Here is a 16,227-nt window from a genome sequence, read left to right as displayed (position 1 = left end):
CATCCCATAAGCACGTACACACACTCTGGTAAGCATGAGAGGGACGGGTGGGAGGGAGACGCAGATGGATGAAGACGGACAGATAAAACGAGAGTAAAGTACAGAGTAGGGCTTGTAAAATCCTATCGCTGGACCGCCGTGATGGTAATCTATATGCAGTAGCCGGGACTAAGCTGCTGCTTTGGTACTACTTTTTCTCACCCCGCAGGCCAGCAACCGGTCACTGAATGGATAAAACTGTCTGGGTGTTGATGTTGCAAAACCTTACAGTAGCGAATAAGCAAATGGCACATTTCAACACTGCTGAGAAGGTGCTTCATAACTACCTCTGGCAATTCAATGTTTTTACATATGACGGGGGAGAAGAGGGGACATTTGAAATAGACTCGGTCCAACTTTAATGAGCTGCAAATAAGCCTAGATGGATATATCAAATCTAATTGTGGCTGCAGTGACTTTCATATTATCCAGCTGTTCCCATCTCCCTGATTCCCTCCGAGGCAGAACCACTGCAACGATGAAAACAATCTCAGGAGGCAAACAGGAGGCAATATGTTCTTCCTAACGCACAACACCGGAGCAGCAGTAGCTCCTGGTCCGGCTGCAGGGCTCAGTTCTGCCCTGGGGCTGGTCTTTGGAGCTGCAACTCCGGTTAACAGCTGTGTCCAGCTGCGCAAGAAAAGAAAAGGGGAGACACTGGGGCGCTTTGTTCCGGGGGGTGGGCAAGAGTTGTGGGCAGGGGGAGAGAAAGAGGGTGTTCAGACACACAGTTCAATTTCCACAATAGTTGGCGGCCTGTGGAGCCGAGGACCGGCCGCCTCCTTCAAATCCAAACGGCCCTTTCCGCGGCGGCGGAGAGGAAAGCAGGGAGCCAGGGTGGCACAGCCAACCAGGATGTGTGGAAAATTTGAAATGCGCTGAGCCAACGCTGTCCAGCAAGACAGTGCACACACGCACGCCCTCAAATACACACGCACTTCATGAAGAAATGATATACATATCGTGGTGTTTTTCGCCGATAACAGCTGAGATATCTCGGCGTTTGCGTTGCCGGAAGCAGCCCCGAAAACAAAACGCGGACAGACACGAAGCCCAGGGCGCAGGAAGGAAAGCGCCGGGCGATCGCGGCTCACTCCAGAAACAACAACAAAAGGGCGAGTAACGAGGGAAAAGAAACGCGCCGACCGGAGTGTGGGGGCTCCGTGGAGGGATAAATGGTACCCCCAGGGACCGATCCGCGAAACACAAAGCCGGTACTTACTCAGATGAACCGGTGCCGCTCGGTCCACTGGAGGCTTCGCCGGTCGATCTTCCGGGTCCGTCGGGCGGGATCTGAGCTGGATGGAGGCTGAGGAGCTCAGCGCCTGGAGGACTAAACGTAAACCGAGGCTTGCGTCATTTCACCAGGATGCCACTGTTGCGTGCAGCAATGCAGCCATCTTGCTGAGGAGAGGAGCGCCCGACAACTCAGCAGCCACTGGTGGAGCCCCGCCGCCCCGCAGCCCCGGCCCGGCCCCCGCAGCCGCCCGTCCTCCGGGGGGGAGAACCTCTCACCTATTACCTCTTCATTTTTTTCTTGCACGAAAAAAATGTTTGTTGATTGTCTTTGGTTGGTATTATATGTGTTTCTTCTGTTTTGTTTTGTCTTTACATTCAGATGAACATTAAGTATTTCTTTCTCAAGTGCGCTGTTCCTTGTGTGTTTGTATTTTTTGAGGACTTGTTTCCTCAGCTCACTGGAAATCTGATTTTCATACACTCGGGTGATTTGTGACATCATATATTATTTATTTGTTTGTTTGTTTGTTTATTTGAAGCCAGTTCCGGTCCAGTATTCAACAGACAAGAGTGAAGTGGCAAAGCCTGAAATAGTCAAGAGAACAGAACTGAATTCGTGGCCAAGTGGGAGACAATCTTGGAGTCCAGATTGTGGAATTCGAAATATTTGTAGAAGCGTATAATGTTGATTATTCTATTGGGGAGATTCATGTGGTGATTTTATACTGATTTTCGGCATAAAATCGGCCATATAAACATTTTAAACACACATCAGTATTGGTGGACAATAAAGTCGAATGTCACCTTTGTCTGATCCAAATACCTTTGACAAACAGACCCCATGAAAAAGTATTTCTGACATTTCAATGTCATTTAGTCATAAATAAACCTTCCACCTGTAAACAAATCTAGCATTGACTTTTTCACCCCTATCCTATACAGGTTCCCAGATATAGAAACATATTTAGAACACACATATTCCGATTTTCCCTTTAATCAAAAATTGAAAAACAATTCTAGACAGATCTAGAATATTCAGATGTAAACTCTTAACTGAGATTTAGGTTTTCTCCCATTTTACACAAAGACTAGCCAAAACCTTTCCAGGACTTATTACTTCTTTGATCAATTAGCAATAATATATATATATATATATGTAAAATCTAAACAGTCTTGACAATTCCCGTGTCCGTTTTATTTATCCCATACAATTTATAGGCTTATTTTTGCTCCTTCCAGTCAGTCAGCAGCCATAGCATGACAGATCATATAGCACCCTCCTGTGGCAAACCACAGGTGTGTCCAACATGCTGCTAGAGGGTGTCCATTCCACCCAACAACGACTAGTTGTTGTTTGTTAGTGAACCAGAACCTGAGGGAGAGCGCTGCATTTTTTCAGTCAGTATATTTTTTTATAAATACATATTTACATTGCCATGTGACTGTATAATCATATGGAGTTCATCGACCATAAGTGATACCAACATCCTACACTGTATTTTGACATCTGACCCACTTCATTCAGTCTTTAACTCACAGCTAGCATTCATGGTCATGATTAGGCCCAAAACCCCTGAAAACAGGTAGCATTGCATCACAAACAATAATTAGGTTTAAATAAAATCAAATTGGTCAATTATTTAACCTTTTGGATTATCACTCATTATAGCTATAGCGGACAGTAATGCATAGAACGAAAATTATTCCGAATGCGAAAACATGGTGCAGATTGATACAGACTGGTCCTCGTCAGTCATGAGAGACTGTATTGATTATGCTGACAAAGTGAGGTAAAATTCCAGGTCTCTTCCAACATGTACCAGGTAAATTAGGACTCCACTGCGGTACAGAGATACAGCACGAGACCTGCTTTGGCACATAATGCCATCCACGGATGACAAGAGAGGAAGCAGTGATCATTTCAACGTCTTAGCGGTAAAACAAAACGTTCAGTGTTTGTTCGAGGCTAGTGACTCGTGAAGATGGCGGGATCAAGCCACAGTAACGGGGCACGACATGTCTGACAATTGTCAGAGCTCATCCTTCTCCATCTGCTGGAATGCCTCCAAGTCCTCCCGCCAGTCAGCAAGCAGTTCATCCACTGATTGGCTGCTGGAGTCTGTGTCACCCTCAGATTCCTCTTTCTTGTCAAAGTTTCTTTCCTCTTTAGCCTCTTTGGGCTGTGGATTTGTTTCTTCAGGACTGCCACGTTCCTCAAGAGGACTAACCTCCTCTGCAGGACTCGTTTCTTCATCAACAGGACTCACTTCCTCCTGTGATGCAGTAGGTTCCTCAGGTGCAGACTCATCTAACTCTGTACTCACTTGTGACTGGTCTGTAGGTGCTGAGGATGTGGGCGATGTTGCCTCATTTAGACAGTTATCCTCTGCTTCTTGCACATCAACGCCTGAAAAGGAGGCATCAATGACTAAAATGCTCTACAGAAAAAAGATGTGCATGGCACAAACACAGTATTTTTCCTCCTCCTCAGTAATCTGAACAATGTGTCCCCTTGCAGATATTCTCAGTCTAAAATAGACCTTGCTTTAATAAAGAAGCTGTCAACCGTATAAGCATGATGCTCCCGGTGAGTCATGTTTCTCACAGGATAAACCCTACGTAACTCCCAAACCAAGCTGAGAGTCAACTGAGAAAATATATCTGGCAAACGTGATTCTGTGAATTTGGCATAAATCTTTACAAGGCAAATTAAATGTATCATGCTTACTTAAAATATTGTCACCTCTTTAACCTAATTTTTCCACATTAGTAAAGAGATTAGTCATTAATTTTTACTAATAGATTAAAAGGGTTGCAGAGGGTGTAATTAAGTCTCGACAATAGTTTTGAAATCTTGCTTCTGCAGCTTCTGACAGGAAATATGGCTTGCGAGTAAATACAGGAAAAAAGATGAAGATGAAAAAAAACAAGAAACCATGTGAGTTTGTTTTGCATGCCTCAAATGAAAGTCAACTGGGGTTCTCTGGAAACAGGAACTAACAGGAAAAAAGAGAAGGTACGGAGGAACATCATCATTCAATAAACAGAAACATATGGGTCTTGAGCATGTGGTAAAAGTGACAGATGCAGAGATAGATACAAAGGACAGAACACTCTCAGAGCTGACAATATGGGCTCTTGTCAAAGAAAAGGTTAGAAGAAATTACTTACTGCCCTCAATCAGGCCGCCAGGAAGAGGTTTACCTTTGAATATGGCTGCTGCTCATCCAAAAGGTAAGGGCATTATTTTAAGAAAAAAAAGAGAGCAGAGAAAACCTGTGGTTACAGTTGTCCAAGAGGAATAAAAGGATATGACAAAACAGACAAAAACGTAATATCAATAAGAGTTATAAACCCCCACCGACAACCAATATAACATCACCTGGTGGGTGGTATTGGAATGAGTCACAATTGCTAAGCCTTCAAATAATCTCTGAATCCCCACATCTCATCTTTAATTTATTAAGCTCACTGTATGATGAGGCACAGGCGGTGGAGAGATTGGGGATCGATCTTAGAATACCAAGACAGATGAAGAAAATGGAAAAGAGAGCTCCAAGTAGTACAGCATTATAGGGAAGAGTATCACCTCTGTCTCTGGCTTTGTCACTCAGCAGCACTTCCACCTCCCTGTACTCTTTTAAAGCTTCCAACAGGATGTTGCCTTCCTTGTGAAAGAGGAAGAGGAGAGGCAAGGTGATGTCATCCGTGCTGCGGCCATCCCCTGCCATTTGAAACAGCGGAGCTGTGTCGCTGCTGCTACCTTCATTGTCGTCTGACAGGCAAAGAAGAGACAATATAGGATAAAACACTTTGTCGATTTAATGATTGAGAGAAAATAGGAATAGATTATTATAATATACATGGTATAAAATAAATGCATTTCTTAATTTGCTTTTCTCAAATGAAAGTATTACAAAAATGTAACAGTTCACCTGCTTTAATTATTTTTTTTATGCCACTCAAATGCCTTTTTGATTTCATTTTGTAGATTAAGGTCAAATTCTTGTCACTTTTACTGACAAACATGGGCCTCTACACATTGTTGTGTTGAAAATATGCAGAGCAATTGTGATCATAACGCTCCATTTGGCATTTTCACAGACTGACTGACACGAGAAGCAGAAAGAGAGCAGGATTGAGCGGCCCCAGATTAAGGGATCTGGGTGCTTTTAGCCAGGTAATGTTGGCAGCCTCCTACCCCACTACCTCTTATGTGAAAGACAAAGCGACTTTCAGACTTTCAGGAATATGTCACATGAGCACCCCTCAGATAAACATCTGTCAGTGGCAAAATGAATCAACATTCTGTTGAGGGACAAAATATTGGCCTTTCATACATTTCGTGTGTAAAACGCAGGGGGTTATAGAATGTGCAGAGGGCACTACAAACCCCGAGCAGAGTGCAGTCAAGATCAGTGTTTTTCTAACAGTAACCAAACTGAAGGTTCCCTATTCTATTTTTTTCTCCAGTGAGTTTTTTGACATCTTAATTGTGCTTTGCTGAGGACTCTTGTCTAAACTCTTTTTTTAGCAGCTGATGTTTTTTTATTTAAATGATGGTCATCAACATATATAGAGCCAAAAAAAGTTGTGAATCCCTCTGCTATGAATAGATTGTCAAAGACACAGACTTGGACTTGGAGGAAAGCTGGTTGCAGAATTTCCCTTTAGATATTTAAAGATACACCTCAACGGGCCACAACCACATTAATGAAAGACTTCAAGAAACTGACCATCTTTTCCCAGGCAATAAGAACTAGTGCCCTAACACGAATCATAGCACCTAATTTTTCCAAATGTATGCAACTGGAAAAGTTTGGCTAAAGTGCGGAATTAATTGACTCGACATCACAGCAGAATTTTTTTAATTTGAACTGTTTTTCATGGAGTAACTTATGTTGCTTTGCTGTCAACATAGGAATGTAATGAATTAACTGGATGAGTATATGGTATACAAATGAAGATTGTTGCAAAAAAAATATAGCTGTCGTGTTTGCTTTCATTATACATGGCCAAAAATTATAAGAAAGAAATTATTTAATTATTAAGTCATCAAGTAATATGCTAGACATATTTGAGAGACTGTCTACAAGAAAATCCATTTATCGGACCTTAATCTCATCACCGAGCTGACATCTTCCTTCTCACAGTCGTCAGCTGCCTGCACTCACCAATGACTATGCCTCCAATGGCGCCAACCTTCTGTATGTGTCGGGCTTTCTCTGCAAACATACACTGGCCTCTCTGAAGCAGGGCTATGTGGCCCTGAACATAATCGGCATTGGTGATTTCACTACACCCACTGTAAGGCTCTGCAATAGTTACGAAGCCTCGTACCTACCGAGAGGAGAAAAGTAGCAGGAAAAAAGGGAACACACTTTAATTTTATGAGTTTTGGCAATCAGAGGGAAAAAAAGCATCGTTCATCACATTTTCCTATCATATAATGGGGAAATAGTTAGTCAGAGGGAGAGCTCTCTTTAAAACACAAGACAACAGTGAAAGGTTCTCTACAGGAAAGCTTAACAGGATGAAAGCTAAGTTTCCACTGGAAATCTGGCAAAGCAGTAAAACCCACTCACCCCCAACGAACTTTTGGACAGGTCCGTGCCAAACTGTGCTGGGCCAGCAGTCAGCACAACCCTACCGAAGAATGGATGGGAGACGATCTGAATGGCTCTGGGAGGCAGCTGTTCTTTTTGCTGCTGACTAGAAAGCTCCATCATCTCCTGCATGAAACGGACACCATCCTCGGCTGCTACTGCACTCACCGCCTAGAGATGCAAAAGAAGAACAGACCAAAACAATCAGGATAGAATGACCACAATAGTTTGCATTGTTGGCATATTAGAAGAATTTGTACAATTTATACTGTTGCTATTTTGGAAGCAACTTAGTTAAACATGCACAAAATACAGTGACATCGTCATCATATTATACAATGACTTAAACATTTGCAACCAAAGTGTTTGGAAGCAAAAGAGCAGCAATAAACAAAGTAAAGTCAATTAGCAAGATTTGGGTGGTGGTTTTCCTGTTGCTAAACTGAGTGTACCTGTGTGGCATGCTGAACAAGTTGTACCCTGCCATCTTTCAGGTGGATGAGACTGACTCCCATCCTCCTCAGTAGCTCCAGGTGTTCAGGGTTGTTTGCCATGAAGTCTTGAGCTCTCAGGGGGGGGCTGCCCATTCCAGGTTCCCTTAATAAAGGAAACAGCATGAAGGGAAGTAGACAGCTGGGACATTTATATTAGCAGACTATAAATATGTTATACAGGCATAAAACGTGGCAACGTTACCGGTATGCATACCGGTAAGGAGCGGGGCGTGGGCAGCTCTTGTCCACAGCAGTGCGAATTGGCTCCCTCAGATTCCGGGGGAAGGCAGGGTCAGGAAAGAGGAGGCGAGTGTTAGGGCATGTCCAATCAAAGTTAGAGTCGTCCAGCTCCTCCTCCAACTGAGGTATCGTGAGTATATGACAGTTTCCATTAGAGATTCAGCTGTTTAAATTAATTATCTGTCTAAGCAGATGTAATTGTAATGGCATCATGATGATTACCGTTCTATTTGAGGGAATTGATGAAGAGTGAGGGGCTGTGGAGAGAGACAGAGGCAAGAGGTGTGCCTCAGTAGTGAAGATGTAATCTTCCACATCAAACAGTAAATCCTCTGTGTCAGCAAAAAGCAGGAAGAGATACTTGAACATCTCGGCAAGGAAGAATGAGTCCATTCTAAGAGGAGAGAAGAAGTGTCAGATCTTGGACATCCAGGGTAAAAGATTGGTCTCTTTTAAAATACCTCTACTTTTTGTACAAGTATAAAATTTTGAAATAAACACAGACTTGGGAGAAATTTAGTAAAACATGTTGTTAGGCATTAATATAAAAAAAAGACTGATTTCTTATAAAGGTTTAGACTTAATAAACATTTCCCAGAAATTTGCTATTTGAAATACTTAGCAATTCTCTTTAAATTATTGTGTTATTGAGAAATCCCTTCAAATACAGTACTATGATTTCTAGATCAAAATGGGAGTTAGAATTGCATGTTTGATAGGCTGTTGTCACACACACAATCAGTTTTTGGCAGATTTCAAAAGCTCTCACAATTAAATTCTTGTGGTTGTATGTATGGTGTTCTGAAATTTTATGCAAAGTGCTGAATGTCTTAAAAGTGTCTGTGGCCATTTCTTAGCTAATCAGCCTGTGTAACTCTCACTCACCTGTCCTCATGGCTCCCGGTGCGCACGTCCTTCATTGCAGCAAAGCCACAAGGGACACGGGCGAAGCGATTGAGATTGTCAAGGATAGTGCGACCTGCCTCTAGGTAGTATGGGTCTCCTGTGGCCTGTGATAGAGAATAGCACATATTGATGGGAGAAAGAATCAATGTGTGACCAAAGATGCTGGCTGGAAACACAATGGACACAAAGTGAAAGTTACACACAACTCTCTTTCATTGCTGGATAAAAATACATATTGCAAGTGAAAAAAACATCATAATTTTTGCTGTAAAATAATCTTCACTGGTTTATGATGCTACGATCAAACGTTATTTTGGAATGGAATGTTGAGGGAAAGGTATTATAAAAATTATGAACAATAATTAGAGATTTGTGAAATGGGAACTCCTTAATGACTACAAAAATGTTGACTTTGCTGAGCTTCTGAGAAAGCGTGGCACACTTGAAAGTAACAAATTTATAACAAAAAGTGGTACATGTCTACTTTTGTAGCGCCACATTACATTTCCGGTAAGCTTGTCTGATAAATTACCTTGAATAGGAAATAGGTGCTCTCTGCAAACTCAGGCCTCAGGGGATGCTGTGCCCAGTGTACCCTGAAATCAGTCGTGAATGCCTAGGGATAGATTGAGAAGGAAAAAAGGGTCAACACACTGATCAAGCATTGTAATTAACAGAGGAAAGCTAAAATTTAGCCTCCGCATATAAATGCAACCTGATCACTTCCTTTTTATGTAGAAACAGAAACCAGTGGGGATGTAAAGACATAGTCAACTGACAATTCAGCTGGACAAATGACACAAGTCTGGTGGTTTGATCAACAAAACAAAACAATGAAAATGAATTGAAATTCAGCCTCCACAGTATGTATGTGAAAGTTTCAATTCCTCAATCAGTAACTTAAAATGGTAGTGGAAAATAGAACAAAATGAGTTAATATTTTTAATGCAGACCTAAGAACCTGAGGCAGACTGATTACCTCTGGTAGGAAGTTGTGTTTCTTGGTGACTTGGTATAACATTTCATGAGTCTCAATGGCTGGACGGATATCTCCCTTCAACACCTGTGAAATGTATAAAATAAAAAGTGAATGCAAAGCTCCTGAAATTACACACAGCATGCTTCTAGTCAAAGGACCCATCTGACCTGCAGTCCAGGGAAGAAAGCAAGCAGTGAGTCCATCCAGGTACGAGCAGGAAGCAGAGGTTTGTGAATGTGAACATCCAGCAGCAAAGGAGGCTGGCTAATGTATTTCATAATAGATGCATAATGCTAAGTGCCAGGGGAAAAAAAAAGATTGAAAATTATTACAGTGGCTGATGCAGAAAAAGAAAATATTTCATAAACTGTTTCATGTAGCTAATAAAGGTCAATCAAAGATTGAAATTTTCAGTGTTTTATGAAAAAAAAAAAGAACGATGTTTGGAGTTCCAAGGGATTTTAAAGATTCAGTACAACATTTAAATCTGAATTTGACCTGTAAAAAAATCAAACTTTTAAAAACAATGGAACAGGTAATTTGAATGCAGAGACTGTCTGCTTTCAGTTGTTTTCTCTTTTGGATGTGCCGGAAAGAAGTAAGACTTAAGGTGGCCCTTTAGCTATTGATGAATGTAAATTACTGCCATTTCTGCAGATTATTCCATAAATTGATTTCAACAATCAGGTGTGCATGGCCTAAATACAAATAATAAATATGGAAATATTTTCTAGACCAATAACAAATATTCTATGACACTGTACATTTTCTTTTACTTTGGATGTATATGACAAACTACTTCAGGTTTTCCAATTTCTAAGACGCATGGGAATTGTGTGCACATACACATAAAAAAATACAATGTTGTCTTTGTGAGATTGCAATGCCATAAAAAGACATATTGGGTTACTCTCCTAAGACATGCATGTATGTGAGTGTGCATCCTCACAATATTGAACCGCTGCAGAAATTGGTCATCTCCCAAGAGGACGTAGGCCTTGAGCAGGTATTCATAGTACGAGTCAATTCCTGCTCCAACTCCACTATCTAGAGACAAAAGAGAGAAAACACTTGAGTATTTTCTTTTAGCAAAAAGATCTTTCCCCTGTGCATGCAAACTTTCCTCAAAAAATAAACAATGGAGCCATTTAACTTAATATTCATTTTCCTATGTTCTTAGTCCTAAATCAATCCATGGCAAGTCTTAGTCTCTCTCCAGGCTCTCAAACTATTCTTCAGTCATCATCTACTTGCCATCTCACAGTTTGTCTTTCACTCCCTCATGCAATCATATTTATTCATGACATTCTTGTCCTTGCTTCCACTCCCACCAATTTTCTTGCTGTTCCCCCGCACTCACCCCTGCGGACCCACTCTCCAGAGTGGATGTTAATGGTTGTTCCCACCAGATTGCTGTTCCTCTGCCTTTTCTCCCACAAGAAGTCCAGAGCTCTCCGGGCATGGGCCTGTATGCATAAAGAGGAGTGCATTATTGATTTAGAAAATAAAAAGCCATCTGCTGTAGCTGCACACTGTTAAGAGTGATTACAATGATGAACTCTGTCTGCTAGTTCAGCAGTCAGCTTCTGCCAGGAAATGAACAGATCCAGTAACAGGCCTTCCCCGGCAAATATATGAAGCTTGGAATGATCACATTATGTTACGACATCTACCTGAGCCCAAGCCTTATTAAAACTCAAATATATTTTAGAGATGACAAATGACCTAAAAATTTGCAGTTATGCTGATCAATAAGAAAAATGAAAATTAGCTAAATTTTTCTTCATTTCACAAATAGTATAAGTTTTATTCTATGAACTTCAGTTTACCGAGTGGCTGCAGCTATTATTTTGACATTCAGTTTTTCAAAAATGAATGGTTTAAACAATGATGTGGCAATTTTTTTCAATTTTTTTATGGATTTCATAGTACAATCTATGGGCTTCAGAAAGTAAATAATGAAAGTTGTTGTGTTGTTTTTGTTTGTTTGTTTGTTTTTTGTTTTAAATCAGATCCAAAAATGCTCAAATGTGTTAAAACCCAAAGAAGTACAATTAAAAAGACTGGCACAGAACAAAATTTGTAAAATGTAATCTCGCAATATGCTTTGTATCAATAAAACAGTATATGATGTATTATGGCTCAGGTAGCACCTTTCAAGCTGCACAAACTGAGTTTTCATTGGGAATTACTTAAAGGAATGAAAGAGTAACTGTTTTTCTGAGAAGTGAGAAATTGGCTGACATGCTAGCAAATTACATAGGGTCAACCTCATATAAAGCTACAATATTCTCCATTATTATATATATATTAGATCACTAAATCTACTTTCCTGGTCAAAAATATTCAAAGATAATCCTAATTAGTGTCATCAATATTCTATACCTAATGCACCATTTCATTCTCCGTCACACACACATGAGAACCTTCAACAAACAAACTCATCAACCTGGGCCATCTCATTTCCAATGAGTACAATGTACCCTAGATGCCCTACATAATACAATGAGAAAGACAAATGAAGGGTGGGGCTGTTCAGTGCTGACAAATATCAGTGCAAACAGCTGATGAATTTTTCACAACTAAAACCTCCTGGACAGGAGTGATGGTTAAATATGGCAGTTGCATTATTGCAGGCCTGGCCAACCCATGGCTCCCAAGCCGCATGGTGACATTCATGTTGAATTTCGTGTTTCTGTATTTTTTTTACAGTATGTGCACAATGTTCCCTCCAAGCTACGCACTTGCACAATCGTGCACTGCTCCAGCATTCCCCATACACAGCAAAAAAAAAAAAATGTATATGAACGTAATGCGGGTTGACCAGGCCTACATTATTGTATGGAGTTATACATTGTAATAAACAACATGTTCATAAAGGGATGATGTGGACGTGAAAGGTTGTGATCCTCTGCTAAAAGCTTATTACCTCAAAAACAGGATCCCCAGTGAAGCGACTTAAGGCAGCAAACTCAAGAATGATGGTTCCTGCACACGCTGTGCATGTGTCGGTTTCTGTGCCTGTTCTAGCCTCAGGCCCCCTGACACCATACTTCAAGTTCACCTATTGAACAAGGACAAAAAGAGAAGCTAATGTATTACTTTGAGTCACATTTGTTGTGCAGAAGATGGAGTAGAAAAACAGCTGTGTCAAAAAACAATGGCAGATGGCAACATAGCAACAGCAAAATCAAGTGTAAATGCATATTTAAGAAAATAATTTAAGGCAAGAAATTGTTAAAAGTACATTTTAATAGTGTCCATTCTCAAATAAACTTTAGCTTGTTAAGTATTTTAAGCCATTCATCATATACATTTTTGAATATGTTTTCATGGAATACCAACAATAACATCAATAGATCACCACAGCAACCCTGGCATGTTATTTTAATTGCCAATTGGCTGGGTTCAGTAAAAAGAAGAAATATTAGCCTCTGATCACAGCAAAGGAAAAAGTGATTATAAACCGCATGGTGGCAGGCTATGGTATTATACTGTGATGGTTTTATCTTAGTGTACAAACCAATACATTTTATAGCACTGCATGAGTTACACATCATGAAAACATAAGGACTCGTGACAAATATGTAATGGACATTAATGCATGTATCTTCTTGCAATAAGAAGCAGAAAGGTATGTCCTACCCTTGGATAAGGAAGGCCACTGCTGGTGTTAAAGGCTGGCAGAAGTCTGAGGCCCAGGTCTTTGGCCATGTGCAGGAGCTCATCCTGGTACCACTGCATGTGCTGACCTTCATCCCTCAGCATCATAGCCATGGAGTGCCCCCCCAAAAGACCTCTGAGAGCATACACATAAATAAACAATCTTGAACTGAGGTAAAGGCCACAAAGGATAGTTAAGGATTACGCAAGCAGTTTCTCAAAATTCATTGTTATTTTTTTTCGTCAAAAGCTTACCCAAGAACTCGAATGTTGGTTTCAAAAACAGACACCACAACATCATTGTCCAGTCTCACATCTGACAAAACTCTCCTCACTGCGGCCTCAAACTCTGTTGTCTTGTTCAAAAGCTGGTGGCGAGAAACGGTATATAGCTTTGTTACACTTCAGAGATTAAGTGAGAGATTAAGGCTGACCTCAAATACTTAACCAAAGGCTTTGACTGAATATTCAATAAATAGATAAAGACATGTTGACTGGTGTTGCATTCTTTGAAAGTATCAAGAAATGATGTATTTCTCATTGATGTATAAAGAGTATTGGATACATCATCAAAGGTAGGACCTCAGTTGGCGTTGAGGTGCTTGGTGGTCCATGAAGAATCTAAGAATCTAAACTTTTCTGTATTGTTAATCATACAGCCCGCAGAGTGAATTCAAAACAGAGGTAAGAGGGCTTGCTTAGAGTTGAATCATTTAAATTGATCCTGGAACACAATTGTTTAATTTTGCTGATCTTCTGGAGTATCAAGATATAAGACTCCCAAAGGCTTTTCATGTGCGATCCACAGTCTAGAATGGAAGTCCACAATGACGTGTTGTTTAACTGTCTGACCACCCAATGCCATTTCTGATACTCACCACAAGAGTATCCAAGGTGTCTATAAGGGTCAAAGAGAACCTAGCAGAGAGAAGCAACAATTTAGGAGAGAGAGAGAAACAAGCTAGTGCAGCCCATCATATCCCATTTCACCCTTTTGTACATTGACAACAGTGATTAGCTTTAACATGATGGATAAGCGAGCCGCACAGTGGCGCAGTGGTTAGCGCTTCGGCCTCACAGCATGAAGGACCCGATACCGACAAAGGGACCTTTCTGTGATATATGTGACCCTGCGATTGACTGGCAACCTGTCCAGGGTGTACCTCAGCTCCAGTATCCCCTGCGACTCTGAGTGCAGGATAAGTGGGAGACAATGGGTGGATGATGGAGAAGCAGCTAAGCAACACTTAATTACATTATTTCAGTCACAACCCTAAATTGGGATTGTTACTTTGAAAGTTGGTAATGTTTTTCAGCCAAGGTTTTTTGCATTTTTGTCCTGTTTGTAAGTCACTGTTGGAACATCTAGAGTCATTTGGTGTGGTACATGCCACAGAATAACGCATTACAGTTCAGACAAGTGATAAGTCTGCACTTTGCAGGTAACCCCCAAATGGAAATGTAATATACTCCTTCCACAATTCAGATCTACCACAGATGGAAAAGGGTGGTGCTGATGTGGTATCGTCCAAAGATGTGTCCTCAAAGATGAAAAGACAATGCACTGCTCACTTTCCAAGAGCGTCGTCAACATCTCCTCTACTTGGTTCCAGCCCACGTACTCTTCCTCTGCATGTGAGAGGCATCAGCTCATCAGCTGGGTATGCATGGTCCTTGGTAACAAATAACAGAAAAGATAACATCAATATCTAGTCCAGACTGGTTATTGTCACAATTCTACTTAGCCGTGGGGCTGATATAAAAACCTGCAATGACATGAATTTCGAACTGGTATGTCTTGATCAGATGAAGAGCTTACCATGTAATTTTGATATGCATGGTCAAACATCTCAATCACTTGGTTCCTTTGGATAATAGACACAAATTAGCACATATAATATGTTGCGGAAAAGCATGTCAATTCTAAATAGCTGCTATGTGATCTTCTTACCTCAACCTGTGTTTCTCCTCCCGCATCATGGCCTTTCCGAGGCTACATAGAGCTCCAAGCACCATCAAGATGAACAGTGCAGGGGACATTGTGATCGGTAGGCCAATTTGTAGCAATATACATACAACTAAAGCTTGGCTCTAAAGCTGCCTTTGAAACAAATACATAATCACTACGACCCTAACCAAAAGTCATGCTAACAAAACACACACCGATACCACTGCTCTAAGATCAATTTAAATCTTATAATTTCTTTTTGCAGCTGCCCATCTCCGCCCTGTTGGTCAGCATACCAAACACAAATCAACACATGTGCACAACAACATCATCTACATGTGCTGCCTACACTGCAACATAAGAGAATGTCGTCAATTAATATGATCGACGATCGAAAAGTTACCAGATGTAACAGATGCTCGCAGGATGTTATGTCAAACGCTATTGTTTACTTTCCCATGCTGTCACCCGGATGTGTGACACGTTGACATGCCTAAGATGTGTGATGAATTCAACTAGTGTCTCGAATATAAAGCAAACGACTAAAGACGAAAACATAATAATAATAAATTTCTGTCGATCTTGATACAAAATAACCCCTAATAGAGTTGTAAAGTGAAAGCTGTGTGGCAGTCAGAATTATGTTCCTTCGATTATGAAAACAAACGTGTCAAAAGACTCCCAACGACACTAAGGCGAGACTTGTCTACTATCCCACACCTCTAATGGTTGACTTATTTCAAACCTTGCACGCTCCTTTTCATCGCAGCTTCAGAATGATTCAAGTGTGTGTCGACTGTAAACCGATTAAGCGACATCGTAACTGTCAAGGTAATAATTTCCTCATCTAGGCAGATCTTTTGGTCAGCTAGGCAGGTAGGAAACCGTGCACTTGACAGGATTTACTTAGCCAGTTAGCCAGCAGTGCTAGCTCACTGAGCGTTAACTCACAGATCAGTTGTCATTCATCTCGACAGGATAGGACGAAACGATTAAAAATTAGTCTAGTGTTGTCCGGCAGACAGGCGTTGGTTTTTCAGTCTTTCGAGTTGCGGGGTGTGTTGGTAAAGTCGCTGTATTCTGCTAGTTCGCCTAGCTAGCCTGCCTTAGAAA

At 40.9% G+C, this 16,227-nt stretch overlaps 2 protein-coding genes across 4 annotated transcripts in view; both read right to left on the bottom strand.

Moving 5' to 3' along the window:
* LOC147225806 (uncharacterized protein C1orf21 homolog) overlaps positions 1-1,400 on the bottom strand; it is a 25,939-nt gene extending 24,539 nt beyond the window's left edge. The window contains exon 1 of the mRNA XM_086161425.1: positions 1,262-1,400. The gene's annotated coding sequence lies outside the window, so the exon portion shown is untranslated. The remainder of the gene's footprint in view (positions 1-1,261) is intronic.
* edem3 (ER degradation enhancer, mannosidase alpha-like 3) lies at positions 1,240-16,227 on the bottom strand. Of its 3 annotated transcripts, none has more exons than XM_086161422.1 (21): positions 15,118-16,227; positions 14,986-15,031; positions 14,739-14,839; positions 14,045-14,084; positions 13,422-13,534; positions 13,149-13,302; positions 12,433-12,567; positions 10,864-10,969; positions 10,453-10,550; positions 9,671-9,796; positions 9,504-9,587; positions 9,057-9,140; positions 8,504-8,628; positions 7,841-8,012; positions 7,593-7,738; positions 7,337-7,481; positions 6,864-7,055; positions 6,453-6,618; positions 4,868-5,053; positions 4,450-4,497; positions 1,240-3,685 (listed from the first exon to the last, which is right to left on the bottom strand). In XM_086161422.1, exons 1-21 carry the CDS (start codon positions 15,204-15,206, stop codon positions 3,309-3,311), a joined length of 2,733 nt encoding a protein of 910 aa, XP_086017548.1. In that variant the 5' UTR covers positions 15,207-16,227; the 3' UTR covers positions 1,240-3,308. The 3 variants fall into 3 exon arrangements, with proteins under 3 accessions (XP_086017548.1, XP_086017549.1, XP_086017550.1); XM_086161423.1 differs by having other exon boundaries at positions 4,483-4,497; XM_086161424.1 differs by lacking the exon at positions 4,450-4,497.

The sequence above is a fragment of the Fistularia commersonii genome, chromosome 16 (genome assembly GCF_037954325.1).
Source record: "Fistularia commersonii isolate RoL2024-O1a breed Wild chromosome 16, RoL_Fcom_v1.0, whole genome shotgun sequence".
NCBI classification, from domain to species: domain Eukaryota; kingdom Metazoa; phylum Chordata; class Actinopteri; order Syngnathiformes; family Fistulariidae; genus Fistularia; species Fistularia commersonii.
Note: the sequence above shows the minus strand (reverse complement) of the source record. Positions and strands in the feature narration are given on the sequence as shown.